General features: G+C 34.6%; 1 protein-coding gene across 7 annotated transcripts in view; it reads right to left on the reverse strand.

The window, feature by feature from the left end:
• Positions 1-22473, reverse strand: part of NBEA (neurobeachin) — a 683633-nt gene that overhangs the window by 527892 nt on the left and 133268 nt on the right. For all 7 annotated transcript variants that reach the window (XM_035003560.1, XM_035003559.1, XM_035003554.1 and 4 more), the window contains exons 9-10: positions 14970-15167; positions 14214-14347 (exon numbers count right to left, since the gene is read on the reverse strand). In XM_035003560.1, the coding sequence (XP_034859451.1) occupies positions 14214-14347; positions 14970-15167 (332 nt within the window). The remainder of the gene's footprint in view (positions 1-14213; positions 14348-14969; positions 15168-22473) is intronic.

The raw sequence follows: 22473 nt of genomic DNA on the forward strand, positions 1-22473 counted from the left end.
ATAGGGAGTCATGGGTTATCAGAGCAGAGACTCACAAGTGGAAACCACTGTGGCAAACAGCACCCAGGTGGGGAAAACTGAACTGTAACTGACAAACTGCTGGAATCTCAGTGCTTTCAACCCCTCCAGTCATAGAGAGGACTCTACATTAACAGCATCTTTATTTCCAGGAGATCAACCAGGTTTTCTTAATAAATATCAGAAAAATCCTCCCAGGCTTCCCAGGGAAAAGGAAAATGAACTTGAAATATACCAGAGCAATCTGTTAATGAGGCCTGCCCTCGAGAGAAACTAGTTAACCAATCCTAACCTGCTGAGGTATTCTAAGAGCCTAACGGACCTAGAGAAGGGAAATATCCAACTACAGTCAACTATAGTCATCTTCTACCACCTAAGGGGGCTGGAAAAAAGTTCACAGTCCAGAGGCACAGGCTGACTAAAAGACTAATATTTAATTACAGGGCTAAGGATGCTTTCTCTCCCTGACACCTCACCACATTACTACAGGCCTATTTATAGCAGTTCCTTTTACCAAGTATATGGTGTCTGATTACCAAGAAAAAATTATGCTAAGCCCTTATGTTAAGGGCTCTAATGGATAAAAGAGACATCATAAAAGAACAAATGGACAATGTAAAAGCAGAGAGATGGAATTCCTAAGAAAGAACAAAAAAGAAATGCTAGCAATAAAAAATACTGTAAAAGAAATGACAAGTGTGTTTGATGGGAATATTAGTAGACTGAATATGGCTGAGGAAAAAAAACTGTAAACTAGAGTATATATCAATAGAATCCTGAAAAACCCAAAACCAAAGAGAACAAAATCTGAAAAAAAAAGAAAAAGAAAGAAAAGAATACCAAGGACTGTGGGACAACTACAAAATGTGTAACATACACAGAATGGGAATACCAGAAAGAGAAGAATGCTAGAAAGGAACAGAAGAAATATTTTTAAAAAACAATGATTGAGAATTTCCCCCAAATTTTTATCATAAACCAAACGACAGATTCAGAAAATTCAGAGAACATCAATCAAGATAAAATGTCAAAATAAACTATACCTAGGTACATCATGTTCAAATTATAGAAAATCAAACATAACAAAAAATTCTTATAAGAAGCCAAAGGGAAAAAAACACAATATCAAGAGTGGAAATAAGATAAGAATTACATCTGATTTTCCTCAGAAACCATGCAAGCAAGAAGAGAATGGAGTGAAAAATTTAAAGTGATGAGAAATAAAACAAAAAAACAAAAAAGCCCAGCAGTCTCAAGTTCTCTACCCCGAAAAATTATCCTTCAAAAGTGAAGGAGAAATAAAGACTTTCTCAGACAAAAATTGAGGAAATTTGTTGCTAGTAGACCTGGCTTGCAAAAAATGTTAATATTCTTTAGAGAGAAGGAAAATAATAATAGGTCAGAAACCTGGATCTATATAAAGAAAAGCAAAAGCACTAAAGAAGGAATAGTGAAGGTAAAATAAAAATTTTTATTTTTTTAATTCTAAATTGATCTAAGACACAACAGTTTATTCAAAATAATAACAGCAACACTGTATTTCATTATGTATGCTTATACATTTATGCATTTGTATATATGATTATGTATGCTTATATATGAAATTAATGGCATATGAATTTAATGACAGCAAGGATACTAGGGATAAGAAAAAGGAATGATTATTTTGTTGTTATGAAGTACACACAATACCCATGAAGTTGTATACTGTTGATAGTAGACATTAGTTGCAAACTCTATGGCAACCATTTAAAAAGGTTAAAAAAGTAATTTTAACTGATACACTTCTAAGAAAGGAGAGAAAATGGAATTATATAAAATGCTTACTTAAAACCAAAAAAGGCAGGAAAAAAGTAGAAGACAAAAGTAGGAACAAAGAACAAGACAACAAATATAAAACAGTAACAAACATGGTAGATATTAATCCAATTATATAAATAATCAACTTGCAGGTCAATGTCTAAATGCATCAGTTAAAGGTCAGAAACTGTCAGAATGAAGTGAAAAACACAACCTACCTATATGTTGTCTAAAAGAAACCTAGTTTAAATATAAAGACACATATAGATTAAAAGTATATATATAGGAACAAAGTATACCATGCTAACAACAATCCAAAAAAATAAAAGTACCTACATTAATCTTGTACAGGGCAGTCTTCAAAGCAAGGAAAGTTATCAGAGATTAAGAAGGGCATTATATAATGATAAAGGAGTCAATTCTTCAGAAGACATTACATTTCTTCAAGTATACGTGCCTAACAACAGAGGATCAAACTATGTGAGGCAAATACCGCTAAAACTGCAAGGAGAAACAGATGAATCTACTGTCACCCTTGGAGATTTCAACACCTCTCTCAGAAATAGGCAAATACAGCAGGCAGAAAATCAGTTAGGACATAGTTGAACTCAACAACGCCAACAAATTACTGGAGATAATTGATAGCTCTACACGACTTCATCTCACAACAGCTGAATACATATTTCTCTCAAGCTCACATGGAACATTCACTAAGCTAGATCCCATTCAGGGCTATAAACAACATCTTACAAATTAAAGAGAATAAAAATCATACAATGTCTACTCTCAGATCACAACAAAATTAATAATTAGAAATCAGTAATAGAAAGATAACTGGAAAATCCCATAACACAAAGAGAGTAAAAGCACACCTCTAAATAACATGAGTCAATGAAATTTCAAGAGATATTAAAAATATTTTGAATGAAATGAAAACACAACTTAGTAAAATTTTTGGAATGGAGTGAAAGCAATGCTTACAAGGAAATTTATAGCACCGAATGCTGTGATACTTATAATACCAATGTACATATTTGGTCTTCATCCCTGTTTCTGGCACAAAGTTCCTAAAACCCTTGAAATTTCCTCAGTGATGGTTGTGAGAAAGATATCTTTTGTCATGTTAATGAGATGACTTTTGGAACTCACCTAAGGAGGACAGCTAGTTGCCAGTGAAGCCAGTCATGTGATTAGAAGGTTGGAACTTTCAATCCCACCTCCCCCACCCTATCTTGCAGGGAAGGAGAGAACCTGGACACAGAGTCCAATCACCAACAGCCAATGATTGAATCAATCATACCTATGTAATGAAGCCTCCATAAAATCACAAAGGACAGGTTCAGAGAGCGGGTCTGCAAGCATGTGGAGAAGAAGGCAGAGTGGCCTGCCGAGGGCATGGTAGCTCTGTGCCCTTTCCCCATACATTGCCCTATGCATTTCTTCCATCTGGATGTTCATCTAAACGTTCATCCGTATCTTTCATCATAATAAACCAGAAATCCAGTCAGTAAAATATTTCCCTGTGCTCTGTGAGACACTCCAGCAAATTAATTCAACTGAAGGAGGTGGTAGAGGAACGTCTGATTGATAGTCAGTCTGTCACGGGTCCAGGTAACACTAGGCATCAGAAGACCAAGGAGGGGGTTGTTCGAATCTCCAATCTACAGTCAGTTGGTCAAAAGCACAGGTGATAATCTGGGCTTGTGACTGGTGTCTAAAGTCAGAGCACCAGTCTTCTATGACTGGTCCCTTAACATGTGGGATCTGACACTATCTCCAAGGAGATAGTATTAGAATTGAATTAAATTGTAGGACAACCAGCTCGTGTTACAGAGAACTGTCTGGTGGTGACAGTGGTACAGGGAACTACCTCTCCACACACTGGAGTTGTGTTCAAACCTCGATTATGCACCTGTAGAAAAGAAGAAAGATCTAAAATAATAATCTACATTTCCACCTTAGGAAACTAGAAAAAGAAGAGCAAACTAAATCCAAAGTAAACACAAAAAAAGAAATAATAAGAATTAAGGTATAAATGAAAGCAATTGAGAAGAGGAAATCAAGAGAGAAAATCAATGGAACAAAAAGCTGGTTCACTGAAAACATCCATAAAATTGATTAAGACTCTAGCCAGTCTAAGAAAAAGAGAGGACACAAAATACTCATATCAGAAATCAAAGAAGGGATGTAACCTCAGATCCTATGGAAATTAAAAGGACAAAAAGGAACAATTCTATGCCCACAGATTTGATAACATAATGAGAAGGACCAGTACCTGAAAGACACAACCTGTCAAAGCTCACACAAAAAGAAAGACATCCTGAACAGACCTGTATCTATTAAAGAAACTGACTCAGTATTTAACAATTTTCCCAAACAGAAAGCACCAGGCCCAGATGTGTTCACTAGTGAATTCTACCAAACACTTTAAATGGAAAGAAATTATACCAATTCTCTACAATATCTTTTAGAGGACTGAAGCAGAGTAACTACTTCCTAATTCATTCTTTGAGCCCAACATCACTCTAATATCAAAACCAGACAAAAACATTATAAGAAAACTACAGACCAGTATCTCCCATGAACATAAATGCAAAAAACCTCAACAAATTGTATCCAAAAAAGTATAAAAAGAATTATACAACACAACCAAGTGGGATTTCTCCACAGTACGCAAGGCTAGTTCAAGATTCAAAAATCAATTAATATTATCTATCACATCAACAGGCTGAAAAGATACGAAATGACATGTTCATATCATTAGATACAGAAAAAGCATTTGACACAATTCAACAACAATTCATGATAAAAACTCATAGTAAACAAGGAACTTTCTCAACTTGATAAAAACTATCTATAAAAACCCTACAGCTAGGGGTGCCTGGGTGGCTCAGTCGGTTAAGCATCTGCCTTCGGCTCAGGTTATAATCTCAGGATCCTGGGATTGAGCCCCAAGATGAGTCCTGTGATGGGCTCCCCACTCAGTAGGGAGCCTGCTTCTCCCTCTCCCTCCACCCTTCCCCCACCCATCCCATGCTCCCTCGCTCACTCTCTCCTGCTCTCTCTTTCTCTAATAAATAAAATCTTAAAAAAAAAAAACCTACAGCTAACATCATACTTAATGATGAAAAACTCAGTTTTCCCACTAAGATCAGACACAAGGCAATGATGTCCCCTCTCACCACTCCTTTTCCACATCATACTAGGAGTCCTTGCTATTGTGAGAAAAAAAGAAAAAAAAGGAAACATATACAAATTAGTAAGGAAGACATGAAACTGTCTTTGTTTGCAGGTGGCATGATTATCTGTGTAGAAAAATCCAAAAGAATCCACAAAAAACCTCTTGGAACTAATAAGCAATTATAGCAAGCTTGCAGGATACAGATTAATTTAAAAAGTCATCTGTTTTCCCACAAACCAACAATGAACAAGTGGAATCTGAAATTAAAATTTCAGTACCATTTACTTTAGCACCCCCCAAAAATACTTATGTGTAAATCTAACAAAATATATACAAGATCTATATGATAAAAATCATAAAACTCTCCAAAATTATATTAAAAAAATGAACTAAATAAATGGAGAGATATTCCAGGTGGATGAATAGAAGGAATAAATATCAAGATGTCAGTTCTTCCCAAATTGATCTATAGGTTCAGTGCAATATTAGTCAAAAACCCAGTAAGTTATTTTATGGATAGTCACAATATATCCAAAATTTATATAAAGAGGCAAAAAATAGCCAACAAAGTACTAAAGAACAAAGTTGGAAGACTGACACTACTAACCTCAAGACTTACTATAAAGCTATAGTAATCAAGACAGTGTAGAATTAGTGAAAGAATAAAAAATAGATCAATGGATGGAACAGAAGAGAGAGCCAAGAAATAGACACCAATAAATAGAGTTGACTGATCTTTGACAAATGAGCAAAGGAAATACAATGGAGCAAAGTGTCTTCAACAATGCTGCTGGAAAAACTGGTCAACCACATGAAAAAGTAAATCTAGAAAACAGACCTTACATGCTTCACAAAAGTCTACTCAAAACGGATCACAGACCTAAATGTAAAATGCAAAACTAAGTAACTCCTAAAAGATAACATAAGAAAAAACCTAGATGACCTTGAGTATGGTGATGACTTTTTAGATAAACATCAAAGAAACAATCCATGAAGAAATAATTAATAAGTTGGACTTCATTAAAATTAAAATCTTCTCCAGGAAAGACAATATCAAGAGAATTAAAAGACAAGCTACAGATTGGGAGAAAATATTTGCCAAAGACATATCTGATGAAAGGACTGTTATCCAAAATATAAAAGAACTCTTAAAACTGAACAATAAGAAAACAAACAAGCTGATTAAAAACTGAACCCAAGTCCTGAACAGACACCTCACTGAAGTAGATAAAGAATGACAAATAAGGATATAAAAAGATGCTCCACATCACGTCATCAGGTAAATGCAAATAAAAACAATGAGATACCACTACACACCTTCTACAGTGGCCAGATTCCAGAACACTGACAACACCAAATGCTAGTGAGGTTATGGAGCAACAGGAATTCTCATTCACTGCTGGTGAAAGACAGAAAATGGTATGGGCACTTTGGAAGACAGTTGAGAGGTTTCTTACAAAACTAAACATACTTTCATCATATAAACCAGCAATCATCCTCCTTGATATCTACCCAAAGGAGTTGAAAACTTACACCCACAGAAAAACCTGCAAAATGTTTGCAGCTGCTTTAGTCGTAATTTCCAAAACTTGGAAACAACGAAGATGTCCTTCAATAGGTGAATGAATAAATAAACTGTGCTACATACAGACAAAGGAATGTATATATTCAGTGCTAAGAAGAAATGAACCATCAAGTCATGAAAAGCCATGGAGGGATCCTAACTGTATATTACTAAGTGAAAGAAGACAATCTGAAAAGCTTACATACTATGTGATTTCAACTATGACATTGTGGAAATGACAAAACTATTAGCGACAATAAAAAGACCAGTGGTTTCCAGAGGGAGAGTGTGAGCAGGAAAAAGATGAATAAGTGGAGCACAAAAAATTTTTAGGGAAGTGCAAATATTTTATAGGTATATGTCATTATATTTTGTCCAAACCCACAGAATGTAAAACACCAAGAGGGAATTCTAAGATACACTACAGACTTTGAATGATTATACTGTAACAATTTAGTTTCATCCTTGGTAAAAAAAATGTGTCATTCTGGTGAGTGACGCTGATTAAGGGGGAGGGTATGCATGTGTGGGGAAAGGGAGTGCATGGGAAATCTATCTTCTTCTTGATTTTATTGTAAGCCCAAACCTGCTCTAAAAAAATGAAGTCTTTCACAAATATTAAAACTAATTCTAAAATTTAAAAACAAAAAGAATATCAAAAGCAACAGAAATTACACAAAGAAGAAAGTTTTGGGTTTTTATTTAAGGCATGTTGATTTTGAGATACCTTCTACATGGTTTGGGTATATGGACCTAAATAGAAGATAGCTAGAAAAAAAGCTTTGGGACTTGTCAGCCTAGGTAATAAGACCATGGACCTAGAAACAAAATAAAGTAAAAGCAAATAAAATTACAGTACTAAATTGACTGGAATCTCCTGATGATGCCTTATTAATTCTTTTCTTAAAGATTCAACTCAGTGCACATAATGGTCATCACATCCAGGAAAAAGTAAGGGAAAAGAACTTCAACACTGGGGAGACTCTTAGTATTATACCCACTTTTCATTAGAAAATCTGGGCTTCTGAAGGTGAAGAGATAAACATATGACAATAGTTCTTATAAAAGCAAATAATATTTATCTTAGTTTTAGACTCTATGATTATCATAAAATCAAAATGAATTAAGAATTTTTCTTTCAAAAGGAATATAAAGAGAGAAAAGTTAGAAGAAATGAATGCTATTTCATGTGAAAAATAAGATTGTGACAAGATTGATTGAAATATCAAAGGAGAAACTATGTGGATATACAAACTAGAGGAAAATTAAGGCAACTAATTCAGTAAAGATGTGCTTATGGTTGCCAAAATTTCTGCAACAAATAATTTGCAGTTACCCCTTTGACAAAACAATTATCTTTTTTGGGGGGGGGCAGCAAAGATAAAGCAAAAGCCTTGACTTTTATAGAGTAAAATTATGTGCTGTAAAATGAAATAGCATAAACTAACATAGCATTAAAAATGCATTTCACTAAATTTAAAGGAAACTTTTTATGAAAGAATCATTGTGAGAGCAATCACTCATTATAAAAAACACTTTAAAATGGACTATAAGACACCAGCTTATTTGAAAAGTCAATAAATCATAAGTCATAAATCTAGAATAAAACAAAATATCCACTCTTGTTGACAGCTGACAAATTTATTAAATTGCTAGATGTACTACAACTTTTATTATTAGATATCTCTTGTAGAGACTTCACAGAGTAGAAAGGACTTGCCTGACAAGAGGAAGTTATTTGAACATTAAATTATAGTTTCCTTATGTTTCAGGCAGAATGCTTAATGTATTTTATTTTTTACTTCTTAAAAATTAATTTTCACAGTAAATTCAATATAAATTCCATTTTACTTTAGTTAAATCTCACTAAATAAATTATTTGCTTTTTTCCTCCTCTAATAGTAGTAATACATGTACCTCAAATACACTTTTTGTGTCTGTTTTACTTAAAGAATTTTCATTAATAATTTAGTAAACTAAAAAAGGCAAACTAGCAAATATATATAGTAAGAAGTGACAGACATACATTCTTTCTGAAAAAATATAAAGGGAATATAATTTGATAGGTGTATATTTAAAAATACTTAAATGCTTTCGGAAGCCAAAATACTATATTCTACATATATTAACAATAACCTTCACAAGAGAGACAATCATTATCAACAGGTACTGATTTCACTTCTTTGCCAACTGAAATCAATCACATTTCATTTTTTTGTCAATTGGGTTAAAACTATATAATAAAATTTTGACATTGTATGTGCAATAGGTAATTTTCCCTGAACTAACAATCAGAAAACATGGTTGGACAAATGATTTTTAAGTCACTTCAAAGCGTAAGGGAAAATCTGGTTTAGGTAGTCACTGAAAATACTGATATTTCCAGGCAATTTTGTTGGTTTACACATGACAAGAGTGGTAATCAGGACTTTACAATGAAATTTTTAATTAAAGGAATGGCTTAATTATTAAGGGAGTTATAAAATTCAAGATAATCATTGGAATAACTGATGAGCAAAATACATTTTAAGAAAAAAAAATCTTTAGGGAGCCTGGGTGGCTCAGTCGGTTAAGCGTCCAACTCTTGATTTTGGCTCAGGTCATGATCTCAGGGTTGTGAGATCCATCCCATTGTCGGGCTCCACCCTGGGCTGGAGCCTGCTTGGGATTCTCTCTCTCCCTCCCCCTCTGCCCCTTCCCACCCCTCTTCCTCTCCCCCTCTGAAAGAAAGAAAGAAAGAGAAAGAAAGAAAGAAAGAAAGAAAGAAAGAAGAAAAAAAGGAAAAAAATCTTCATTTAGGTTCACTAAACAATTAATGAGTCATTAACATTCACATTACAAGAAGATTCTTAATGATAGGTCACTGACATAAATTCCTATGGGATTCCCTAAATTTTTTTATATCTCACATTCCATCAAGCAGTCTACCAAACAACTTGTATCATAACTAAAAACAAAAAGAACATTTTTCTGAGAAAAATATTTATATATTTAAAAGAATTCATTTAAACTATCACTCGAGATTGAATTTTAGTTTATAAAATTTTTCAGTTAAAACAGCGCTAGAAATAAATTTTAGTAATACAAAATTATATCACATATATCATATAGTCTACATCAATAGACTAATGTTCATTGAGGAAAGAGAGAAAACACATTCAATGTCTACTACGTACCAGAAAGTATGATAGATATTTCGCATAGACTAGCTTAGTTTAATTCATTTTACAGTCAGATAAAGTTGGCATTACTAAAAATCACTCCACAATTGGCAAAAGTGATTCAGAGAGTTGTCCACAGTGGTTTAGAGGGAGGGCTCTGGAGTCAGGCTTTCAGGATTAGGATTCTGGTTCTAATCTGCCACTTAAGTCTTGTGCCTTGAGGAAGTTACTCAGTTTTTCTCTCCCTCAGCAGCAGAAAGTATTGGATGAGATAATACAGTTACAGAGACTGGCACACAGTAAGTACTCAGTAAATGCCATGTACTACTACTACTAACACCCTCGAACAATCTTATCACCTAAGATCAGATAGTACAGAACACTGGTTTGAGTCTTAATCTGTCTGACACAAAAGAAGTCCTGCTCATTGCATCACACTGTCACTAATGAGAATTTCTTGCTTAGTGTATTTTTAGTTGTTTGATAAACAAAAGCCTATTTATACCTTGTACCAGAAAACATATTTTTTCAAAGCAAATTCTTCCCATATCACACAATTAGGAAGGTTTATTTTATATCATGTAAAGAATTTAATAACATATGTTCTGAAAAAAGGAGGGTGGACCAAATGAGAAAGATATGTCATTTACAATGTATCTGATCATCGAAATCAAAGGGAAATCAAATTTCTAATTTATGGAGTCATTCTGAGATACAAAATACAAAAAATATGATTACTTCAAGATTAGAGTTATACTTCTTGAAATAATTTATTAATTATTTGTTCATTCTTTTGGTCATTAAAACCATTTATTAAATGTCTAATGAAAGGCAATTTGTTTAGTTATTGCTCTCAGTATTCACTGGACTGAGATTGACGAGTCCAATATAAAATAGTTCCTGAGGAATGACAAAACATCCAAAAAAAACATCCAAACAGCTTTGATCACTTGGCAGAATTACTCAAGGTGATCCCAGGGCTTGAGAATCATTATGAATAGAATGAAATCAAAATGGTAACTACATACTGCCCTAATTTACTTATCAAAAACAGGTAACATCAAAAATACTGTTTGTGATGCCACAAGCTATTTAACTCAATTCAGTAATATTTATCTACTCATTTGTTGATGAAATTTTTTGTGTCATGATAAAAGCTACAACTATGTGTTAAAAGAAAAGGTGACAAAAAGGTGGTATTCCCGGAAATTTAAGTACTAAAGGGGCAGCTATACAAGATCCAAAAACCAGCTAAAGAAAAATCATCTTAAACCCTTCCAGGCTTTCTTTGACTTGGTGTTGGCTTCAAAACTTGAGTTAACACATCCTCTATTTTAAGCCACAATATCTAGAAAATGGATAGTTCAAAACCAGTTTTCATCACTACAATTAAAGTTCAAAATATAAGTCCTAATTAATTACTTAAGTCTCTATTGTAAATACTATCATTGATAGAAGTTCAAATATAAAGTAATACAGCCCATATTATAACAACCAATTTCCAAGATTAAGGATATATAATTTTTAAAATATAAAAACATAGTATTAGAGAAACTCTTATAGATCATCTAGCCCACTGTCATGGTAACAAAACCCCGCATGTACTGAGTGCTTACTATAATGATCTATGTATTTTATCACATTTAATCTAAATAATCCAATGTGCTACTATTATTGCAATTTTATAATGGTGGAAACGGAAGCACAAAATTGTTAACATATTCAAGGGTGCACTAATAATACAGTAAACCCGGGATTTGAACCCAAGTCTGTCTGACTTGAAAGTCCACACATATAACAACCATAATACATAGTCTTCATGATAAAACAAAGCCACAAAAATTCTGCACAAAGCCTATTTACAAAGGCTCCAGAAAATAAGATTTTTCCTTCAATAAATTATTTTAATACTAACCCCCTATGTAGAGTAAAACTCATCAAGATTTCTAAGGACAGTATAATAGTACCACCAGAGAAACAATAAAAAGTTTCATAAAAAAGGATTACTGAGTGGAGGAAAGAACATGGAAACTAAAGCTTCAGCTTGAAACACAGAAGACAGAGAAGTAACTGATTTTATAGCTTAGCTCAATTTCTCCAAAAAGTAATTAAAAGTTAGATAATATTATAATTGTTGGCATATGTTTATTATGCAAACAGATTTTCAAAAAAAGAATATAACTAATTTTCTCTGGAAATTTAAAAACTTCAAATAGGTTCTCCTTCATCTAGAATAATTTAATAATAACTAAAAATAAGAGGATATGTCCTATTTCAAGCTCTCATTCATCTATATGAATTTATGATATAGCCAGAAAACAAGAAATTCTATTGACCCTTGCCCTACAGCTAAGAATCTGGGTTTTTCAGGTAGAGGGAGAAGTCCCATTTAATAACTTGGTTTTAAAACTTTAAAAACCAAAAGACTGTACCACTGATGCACACACTTATCTATAACGGCCCCCTTCAAAACTTGAAATAACAAAAGACTATTACTACCGATAGATACAATTTTCCACAAAAGAGCCAACCTCAGACATCAAGGGCTTTGACACAATTAATGCAAAAGTATTAGATAAGAATTCAAAATAGCACATAACTGAATTGCAGGGTAGCTTGGAATTGGGTATGTATTATTACTAAAGAGGATAGTGATACTTTTCTTATTATATGTTTTCTGTTGGATTTAAACTAAGAACATGTATATCGCTGCAAAAGTTGAAGTTATTTATTACAGAGAAAAATTAAGATGAATGATACAAAAGAACTAAAACCAAATAAAAATGAAAATCAGAATGCTGACCCCTTACATTGTCTTCTAACTCCATGATGAAATAAATACAGTTTAAATACCAAAATATAAACATTAAAATGAGTTTTGAAGACAGGCAATGAAAAATAACCATGTGCCCTGGATGAATGGACCAGATAACCTGTTAAAATATGATTTTAGCACTAAGATTTTATAATAGCTATTCATGTAGATATAAATTATTGTGACACTTTTAGTTATAACATTTTCAAACTATATAATCTTTCTACTTTTTCTTCACAAAGCAACAAATTCCATTTCAGGTTAAAATGATTATAGACAATATTAATTCATAAGGAATATTTAAATTACACATGGGAGTTTTTCTACAGGCTACTTCATCCCCAACTTCTTTTCATAGAACTTACTAAGTTTTTAATTACTGATTCCAATGTATATTGGTTCACTTAGATGATAAAGAGCAAAACATCTGAATTTACATCCAGGACTGAAATTTAGTGTTTTATCTTTCCACTAGGCTGATATCCACCCCTCCCGATGAAATTATTTAAGATCTTATAGCAAAATAGTATCACAGTAGGGCATGACTTCAGGATTCCTTTTTACTTCAAAGCTTTTTACTTCAAGACTCCAACTTTTACACTGATATAAAAGAAAGCATGACCCATGGATAGGAGCTGGGTGTTGTTAAGTGTACAGGTCACATTTATACTCATGTTTATACTGTACATAAAGGTAGTCTCAGTACAGGAATAATATTATTAGCAATTAAAACAGAATTTTGTTAATAGCTTATTTAGATAATAAATATGAGAAAATCATGTTACATTTCAATGGACTTTATTTTCCCATCTTTGCTTTATTCACTAGGTTTTCCAACAATTCAAAATTGGATGATCCATGAAGAACTTCACATATATGTGTACATACTAGGGAAGCATTCCTATATTGCTTCTGGATTAAAAAAGAATGTTTACCTATGTGATTTTCTCTTAAAATTTTCCAAACGTAGCAATGTACAGATTAAAAATAGTTGTTAAAATTCACATTTAACTTCTTACAGAAATGATTCTAAGAGACAAAATTAAATCAGCATTTGATGCATGAGGTATGTTTTAATAAAAAGGAAGGAAGCTACAGAATTGCACATGAAATAAACCTAATTAGAAAATAACTGAATTTTTATATAAACATGGATATGCCACTGGGTAGATTTGGATTCTCATATATGAACTATATATAAAGGAAAGCTAATATCAATTAATATTATACTAGTATTATGATAACATAAGTATAAAATAATACTTATAATATATAAATTATGTAACTATTATCAAATACCACTTTTTCAGAATAAACTTTACCCTAGTAATTTTGTTTAAGCTAACAGGATTTCATGGATGATCCAAACCATAAGCATTTCCAAAGGATAAGGTTAGGACTAATATTTTTCCTCAATTTTTATTAAAATCATTATGCTACATCTGGTAAGAAGTTTTTATTTATTATCAAGCAAGTCATTTCTTTATGATTATAAGTGTGAAGTTTTAATATTGTATGAATATAAATCTGCCTTAGCCTAAAGATACTAAAGATTTATTAGCACTTCAGGGATAAAAACCAAATATTATAACACATATACACAGCATCAACTGTGCCAGGCATAATCTAAGTGTATAAAAATTACAAGAAATTACAAATTTAAAGAAAACTTACCAGACAGTTGTTTCCACTTGACTGTCATTGAGCTGCCGATTGTCCAGTTGGGCAAAAAGTGGAAAAAGCACTTGAATCCCTCCAATTGAATGAATTGCACTATGAATTGAATGTGTTACTATAGCTTTCACATCCTATGTTCAAAAACAAAAATATGTATTAAACTCCTGAAGCATGAAGTTATCACTATTTCCTTGTTCCAAATAACTTTGTAAAAAATTTTTAAAACATAGACATTTTAAATCCCTCAATTATAAAATTTTTGATACACATATAAAATACAAATGTGAAATATCTTTGCCAACCACTTTTAAATTTGAATAAGTTGAGATTTTTACACTGAAAATATGAAGCTATAAATCAAAAAACAATTTAGAATAAGAAATACTATTAGTAGATTTAAAGATTTCCAAGTAATTTTTATACGGGGGTGTTATACTAGTACATTTTTAAAGCAAAGTATATTTTTGTGTCTAACAACTATCTGTTCAGCTAATCACCTGATTTTATCTCAAAGGATTATAGAACAGACAAGATAACAGAGATTACAGATTCCCTACTAAGGAGACTGACTAGTCCAGGGTAAAGTATATTGCCAAAAAGTAAAAATAAGAAAATAAGGGAGAAGGTGAAAATGTCATGCAAAGAACTAGAAAAAAAAAAAAAAAAAGAAAAAGAAATAGCAACTATAGATCTACAGATTAGCAAGCTTTAATACGTAAATGAGAACATTAAACTAAGCTACTATTCACCAACCTGGAGCATTAGAGCATGTGGGGAATGAACAAAAATTGATGCATTTTCCTTTGGTGATGATTCCAAGCATAGCTGAGCATCGGTGGCCTTAGCATTATATGTAAATGCAATACTACTTGCAAGTTTCCCATCATACAGAACCTGTTTATGATGTTCTGCCAAATGAATGTCACTCTCAGATTTAAATTTGAAGGTGCTCTGAAAAAATAAAACTAAATTAAATACTCTTTTTAAATGTAATATAATAAAACTCTTAAAGTTTTAAAGCAGAGAAACATTTAAAATAATAGACAATTTGTTTTGACTCTTCCAAGTGTCAGGCATTAGTGGTATTATATTATTTCGTTATTCTCACTTCAATTCTATGAGTTAAATTTTACTCATCATGTAAATAAACACACTCAGATCTGAATATTTTTGTTTTTATTGTTTTTGATTATTTTTAAAATAATTTCATTAGAAAAAATATAAAGCCAGATGTTATTACATCTGTAGTAAAAGGATTTTGATTTAATATTTCATAACATAAATTTAATTTTTCTGGTTAACACATTCAAGAATATTTACATGAGTAAACAGTACCCAGTACATGAATTACTATTATAGAAAAATGATTATCATTTAAGACTATGAAAAATGTTTATATGCAAAAATATTTATGTCTCTACTCTAAAAAGTATATCAGCATATTGAGTAACGATAATATCCACAAAAGTATCAAAAAGTTAAACCCAGAAGAAAGTTTCACTAAAACATGTAACCAAATGGCCAAAGACACATGAAAAAGTCTCGACATCACTCAGCATCAGGGAAATCCAAATCAAAACCTCAATGAGATACCACCTCACACCAGTCAGAATGGCTAAAATTAACAAGTCAGGAAATGACAGATGTTGGCGAGGATGCAGAGAAAGGGGAAACTTCCTACACTGTTGGTGGGAATACAAGCTGGTGCAGCCACTCTGGAAAACAGTATGGAGGTTCCTCAAAAAGTTGAAAATAGAGATACCCTACGACCGAGCAATTGCACTCCTGGGTATTTACCCCAAAGACAGAAATGCAGTGATCCGAAGGGGCACTCCAATATTTATATCAGCAATGTTAACAATAGCCAAACTATGGAAAGAGCCAAGATGTCCATCAATAGATGAATGGATAATGAAGATGTGGTGTACACACACACACACTCACACACACACACACAAACACACAGACACACACAATGGAATATTATGCAGCCATCAAAAAATTGAAATCTTGCCATTTGCAACAATGTGGATGGAACTAGAGGATATTATGCTAAGCGAAATAATTCAATCAGAGAAAGACTATTATATGATCTCACTGATATGTGGAATTTGAGAAAAAAGGCAGAGGATCATAAGGGAAGGGAGGGAAAAATGAAACAAGATGAAACTAGAGAAGAACACAAACCATAAGAAACTCTTAATCTCAGGAAACAAACTGAAGGTTGCTGGAGTGGAGGAGGGTGGGAGAGATGCCTAGGTGATGGACACACTGGGGAGGGTATGTGCTATGGTGAGTGCTGTGAATTGTGTTAGACTGAAGAATCACAGACCTGTACCCCTGAAACAAATAACACATTATATGTTAATAAAAAGAAAAAAAATAAAACTAACAAAAAAAACATGTCACCACTTTATATAGAGAAATAACAAAAATGTACGAGTTGTAATTAAGGTTGTTAGAGGGGGGAGGAGCAAGATGGCGGAGGAGTAGGAGACCTAAATTTCGTCTGGTCCTAGGAATTCAGCTAGATAGGGATCAAACCATTCTGAACACCTACGAACTCAACAGGAGATCAAAGAAAAGAATAGCAGCAACTCTCTGAACAGAAAAATGACCACTTTCTGGAAGGTCTCTTCTGATTTGTTTAATATATATCTTTCTGGGGTCATACTTACCCCGTTAGCATTTTGTTCTCTCATTCATCTATTCTCCTCTGGACAAAATGACAAGACGGAAAAAAATCACCTCAAAAAAAAGGACAAGAGGGTGCCTGGGTGGCTCAGTTGGTTAAGCGACTGCCTTCGGCTCAGGTCATGATCCTGGAGTCCCTGGATCGAGTCCCGCATCGGGCTCCCTGCTCAGCAGGGAGTCTGCTTCTCCCTCTGACCCTCCCCCCTCTCATGTACTCACTCTCTCTCATTCTCGCTCTCTCAAATAAATAAAATCTTTAAAAAAAAAAAAAAAGGACAAGAGGCAGTACCGACTGCCAGGGACCTAAGCAATATGGACATTAGTAAGATATGGGAACTAGAATTCAGAATGACGATTTTAAAGATACTAGCTGGGATTGAAAAAGCATGGAAGATATTACAGAAACCCTTTCTGGAAAAATGAAAGAAATAAAATCTAACCAAGTCGAAATCAAAAAGGCTAATAATGAGGTGAAATTAAAACTGGAGGCTCTAACTGCTAGGATAAATGAGGCAGAAGAGAGAATCAGTGATATAGAAGACTAAATGATGGGAAAAAAAGAAGCTGAGAAAAAGAGAGATAAACAACTACTGAATCACAAGGGCAGATTTGAGAGATAAGTGATATCATAAGATGAAACAATATTAGAATAATTGGGATCCCAGAAGAAGAAAGAGAGAGAGGGGCAGAAGGTATATTGGAGCAAATTATAGCAGAGAACTTCCCTAACTGGAGGAAGGAAACAGGCATCAAAATCCAGGAGGCACAGAAAACCCCCTGCAAGATCAGTAAAAATAGGTCAACACCCCAACATCTAATAGTAAAACTTATGAGTCTCAGAGAAAATCCTGAAAGCAGCTCGGGACAAGAGATCTGTAACCTACAATGGTAGAAACATTAGATTGGCAAAAGACCTATCCACAGAGCCTGGCAGGCCAGAAAGGACTGGCATGATATATTCAGAGCACTAAATGAGAAAAATATGCAGCCAAGAATACTATATCCAGCTCGGCTGTCATTGAAAATAGAAGGAGAGGGCGCCTGGGTGGCTCAGTTGGTTAAGCGACTGCCTTCGGCTCAGGTCATGATCCTGGAGTCCCTGGATCGAGTCCCGCATCGGGCTCCCTGCTCGGCGGGGAGTCTGCTTCTCCCTCTCCCACTCCCCGTTTGTGTTCCCTCTCTCGCTGTGTCTCTCTCTGTCAAATAAATAAATAAAATCTTTAAAAAAAAAAAAAAAAAAGAAAATAGAAGGAGAGATAAAAAGCTTCCAGGACAAATAAAAACTAAAGAATTTGCAAACACAAAACCAGCCCTACAAGAAATATTAAAAGAGGTCCTCTAGGGCGCCTGGATGGCTCAGTTGGTTAAGCAACTGCCTTCAGCTCAGGTCATGATCCCACGGTCCTGGGGTCGAGTCCCGCATCAGGCTCCCTGCTCTGCGGGGAGCCTGCTTCTCCCTCTCCCACTCCCCCTGCTTGTGTTCCCTCTCTCGCTGTGTCTCTCTCTGTCAAATAAATAAACAATATCTTTAAAAAAAAAAACAAAAAAGGAAGGGGTCCTCTAAGCAAACAGAGAGCCTCAAAGTAACACAGACCACAAAGGAACACAGAAAATATACACTAACAGTCACCTTACAGGCAATACAATGGCACTAAATTCCTGTCTTTCAATAGTTACCCTGAATGTAAATGGGCTAAATGCCCCAATCAAAAGACACAGGCTATCACAATGGATATAAAAACAAGACCCATCAATATGCTGTCTGCAAGAGACTCATTTTAGACCCAAAAACACCCGCAGATTGAAAGTGAGGGGGTGGAAAACCATTTACTATGGTAATGGACACCAAAAGAAAGCTGGAGTGGCAATCCTTATATCAGACAAATTAGATTTTAAACGAAAGATTATAATGAGAGATGAGGAAGAACACTATATCATACTTAAAGGGTCTATCCAACAAGAAGATCTAACAATTGTAAATATCTATGCCACTAACATGGGAGCAGCCAATTATATAAGGCAATTAATAACAAAACCAAAGAAACACATCGACAACAATACAATAATAGTGGGGGACTTTAACACCTCCCTCACTGAAACGGACGGATCATCTAAGCAAAAGATCAACAAGGAAATAAAGACTTTAAATGACACACTGGGCCAAATGGACTTCACAGATACATTCAGAACATTCCATCCCAAAACAACAGAATACACATTCTTCTCTAGTGCCCATGGAACATTCTCCAGAACAGATCACATCCCTAAGTCACAAATGAGGTCTCAACCAGTACCAAAAGATTGGGATCATTCCCTGCATATTTTCGGACCACAGTGCTTTGAAACTAAAACTCAATCACAAGAGGAAAGTCGGAGAGAACTCAAATACATGGAGGCTAAAGAGCATCCTACTAAAGAATGAATGATCCAACCAGGAAATTAAAGAAGAATTAAAAAAATTCATGGAAACAAATGAAAATGAAAACACAACTGTTCAAAATCATTGGGATGCGCAAGGCAGTCCTAGGAAAGTATATACCAATACAAGCCTTTCTCAAGAAACAATAAAGGTCTCAAATATGCAACTTAACCCTCACCTAAAGAGGCTGGAGAAAGAACAGCAAATAAAGCTTAAGCCCAGCAGGAGAAGAGAAATAATAAAGATCAGAGCAGAAATCAATGAAATATAGAAACCAAAAGAACAGTAGAACAGATCAACGAAACTAGGAGGTGGTTCTTTGAAAGGATTAACAAGATTGATAAACCCCTGGCCAGACTTATCAAAAAGAAAAGAGAAAGGACCCAAATCAACAAAATCATGAATGAAAGAGGAGAGATCACAACCAACACCAAAGAAATACAAACAATTATAAGAACATATTATGAGCAACTATATGCCAGCAAATTAGATAACCTGGAAGAAATTGATTCATTCCTAGAGATGTATCAACTACCAAAACTGAACCAGGAAGAAATAGAATACCTGAACAGACCTATAACCACTAAGGAAATTGAAGAAGTAATCAGAAATCTCCCAACAAACAAAAGCCCAGGGCCAGATGGCTTCCCCGGGGTATTCTACCAAGATTTCAAGAAGAATTAATACCTATTCTTCTGAAACTGTTCCAAAAAATAGAAAGGGAAGGAAAACTTCCAAACTCGTTTTATGAGGCCACCATTACCTTGATCCAAAAACCAGACAAAGACCCCATCAAAAAGGAGAATTACAGACCAGTATCCTTGATGAACAGGGATGCAAAAATTCTCACCAAAATACTAGCCAATAGGATCCAACAGTACTTTAAAAGCATTATTCACCACAACCAAGTGGGATTTATCCCTGGGCTGCAAGGTTGGTTCAACAACCACAAATCAATCAATGTGATACAATACATTAATCAAAGAAAGAACAAGAACCATATGATCCTCTCAATAGATGCAGAGAAAGCATTGACAAAGTACAGCATCCTTTCTTGATTAAAACTTTTCAGAGTGTAGGGATGGAGGGTACGTACCTCAATATCATAAAAGCCATCTATGAAAAACCCACAGCGAGTATCATTGTCAATGGGGAAAAACTGAGAGCTTTCCCCCTAAGGTCAGGAACATGGCAGGGATGTCCACTATCACCACTGCTATTCAACATAGTATTAGAAGCCCTAGCCACAGTAGTCAGACAACAAAAAGAAATCAAAGGCATCCAAATCGGCAAAGAAGTCAAACTTTCACTGTTTGCAGATGATATGATACTTTATGCGGAAAACCCAAAAGACTCCACCCCCAAACTGCTAGAACTCATATAGGAATTCAGTCAAGTGGCAGGATATAAAATCAATGTACAGAAATCAATGGCATTCTTATACACCAACAACAAGACAGAAGAAAGAGAAATTAAGGAGTCGATCCCATTTACAATTGCACCCAAAACCATAAGATACCTAGGAATATACCTAACCAAAAAGGCAAAGAATCTGTACTCAGAAAACTATAAAATACTCATGAAAGAAATTGAGGAAGACACAAAGAAATGGAATAAAGGTTCCATGCTCATGGATTGGAAGAACAAATATTGTGAAGATGTCAATGCTACCTAGAGCAATCTGCACATCCAATGCAATCCCTATCAAAATACCATCCACTTTTTTCAAAGAAATGGAGCAAATAATCCTAAAATTTGTATGAAACCAGAAAAGGCCCCGAATAGCCAGAGGAAAGTTGAAAAATAAAAGCAAAGCTGGTGGCATCACAATTCCAGACTTCAAGCTCTATTATAAAGCTGTAATCATCAGACAGTGTGGTACTGCACAATAATAGACACATAGATCAATGGAACAGAATAGAGAGACCAGAAATGGACACTCAACTCTATGGTCAACTAATCTTTGACAAAGCAGGAAAGAATGTCCAATGGAAAAAAGACAGTCTCTTCAACAAATGGTGTTGGGAAAATTGGACAGCCACATGCAGAAGAATGAAACTGGACCATTTCCTTACACCACACACAAAAATAGACTCCAAATGGCTGAAAGACCTAAATGTGAGACAGGAATTCATCAAAATCCTTGAGAACACAGGCAGCAACCTCTTCGACCTCAGCCATAGCAACTTCTTCCTAGAAACATCGCCAAAGGCAAGAGAAGCAAGGGCAAAAATGAACTATTGGGACTTCATCAAGATAAAAAGCTTTTGCACAGCAAAAGAAATAGTCAACAAAACAAAAAGACAACCCACAGAATGGGAGAAGATATTTGCAAATGACATATCAGATAAAGGGCTAGTATCCAAAATCTATAAAGAACTTATCAAACTCAACACCCAAAGAACAAATGATCCAATCAAGAAATGGGCAGAACACATGAACAGAAACTTCTTTTTCCAAAGAAGACATCCAAATGGCCAACAGACACATGAAAAAGTGCTCAACATCACTCGGCATCAGGGAAATCCAAATCAAAACCTCAATGAGATATCACCTCACACCAGTCAGAATGGCTAAAATTAACAAGTCAGGAAACGACAGATGTTGGCGGGGATGCGGAGAAAGGGGAACCCTCCTACACTGTTGGTGGGAATGCAAGCTGGTGCAGCCACTCTAGAAAACAGTATGGAGGATCCTCAAAACGTTGAAAATAGAGCTACCATACAGTCCAGCAATTGCACTACTGGGTATTTACCCCAAACATACAAATGTAGGGATCTGAAGGGGTACATGCACAATGTCCACAATAACCAAACTGTGGAAAGAGCCAAGATGTCTATCGACATGGTATATATATACCATGGAATACTATGCAGACATCAAAAGGAATGAAATCTTGCCATTTGCAATGATGTGGATAGAACTGGAGGGTGTTATGCTGAGCGAAATAAGTCAATCAGAGAAAGACATGTATCATATGACCTCAATGATACGAGGAATTCTTAATCTCAGGAAACAAACTGAGGGTTGCTGGAGTGGTGGGGGGTAGGAGGGAAGGGGTTGCTGGGTGATAGACATTGGGAACGGTATGTGCTATGGTGAGCGCTGTGAATTGTGTAAGACTGTTGAATCACAGACCTGTAC

The sequence above is a fragment of the Mirounga leonina genome, unplaced genomic scaffold, assembly GCF_011800145.1.
Source record: "Mirounga leonina isolate KUSES-001 unplaced genomic scaffold, KU_Mleo_1.0 Mir_127, whole genome shotgun sequence".
NCBI lineage: Eukaryota > Metazoa > Chordata > Mammalia > Carnivora > Phocidae > Mirounga > Mirounga leonina.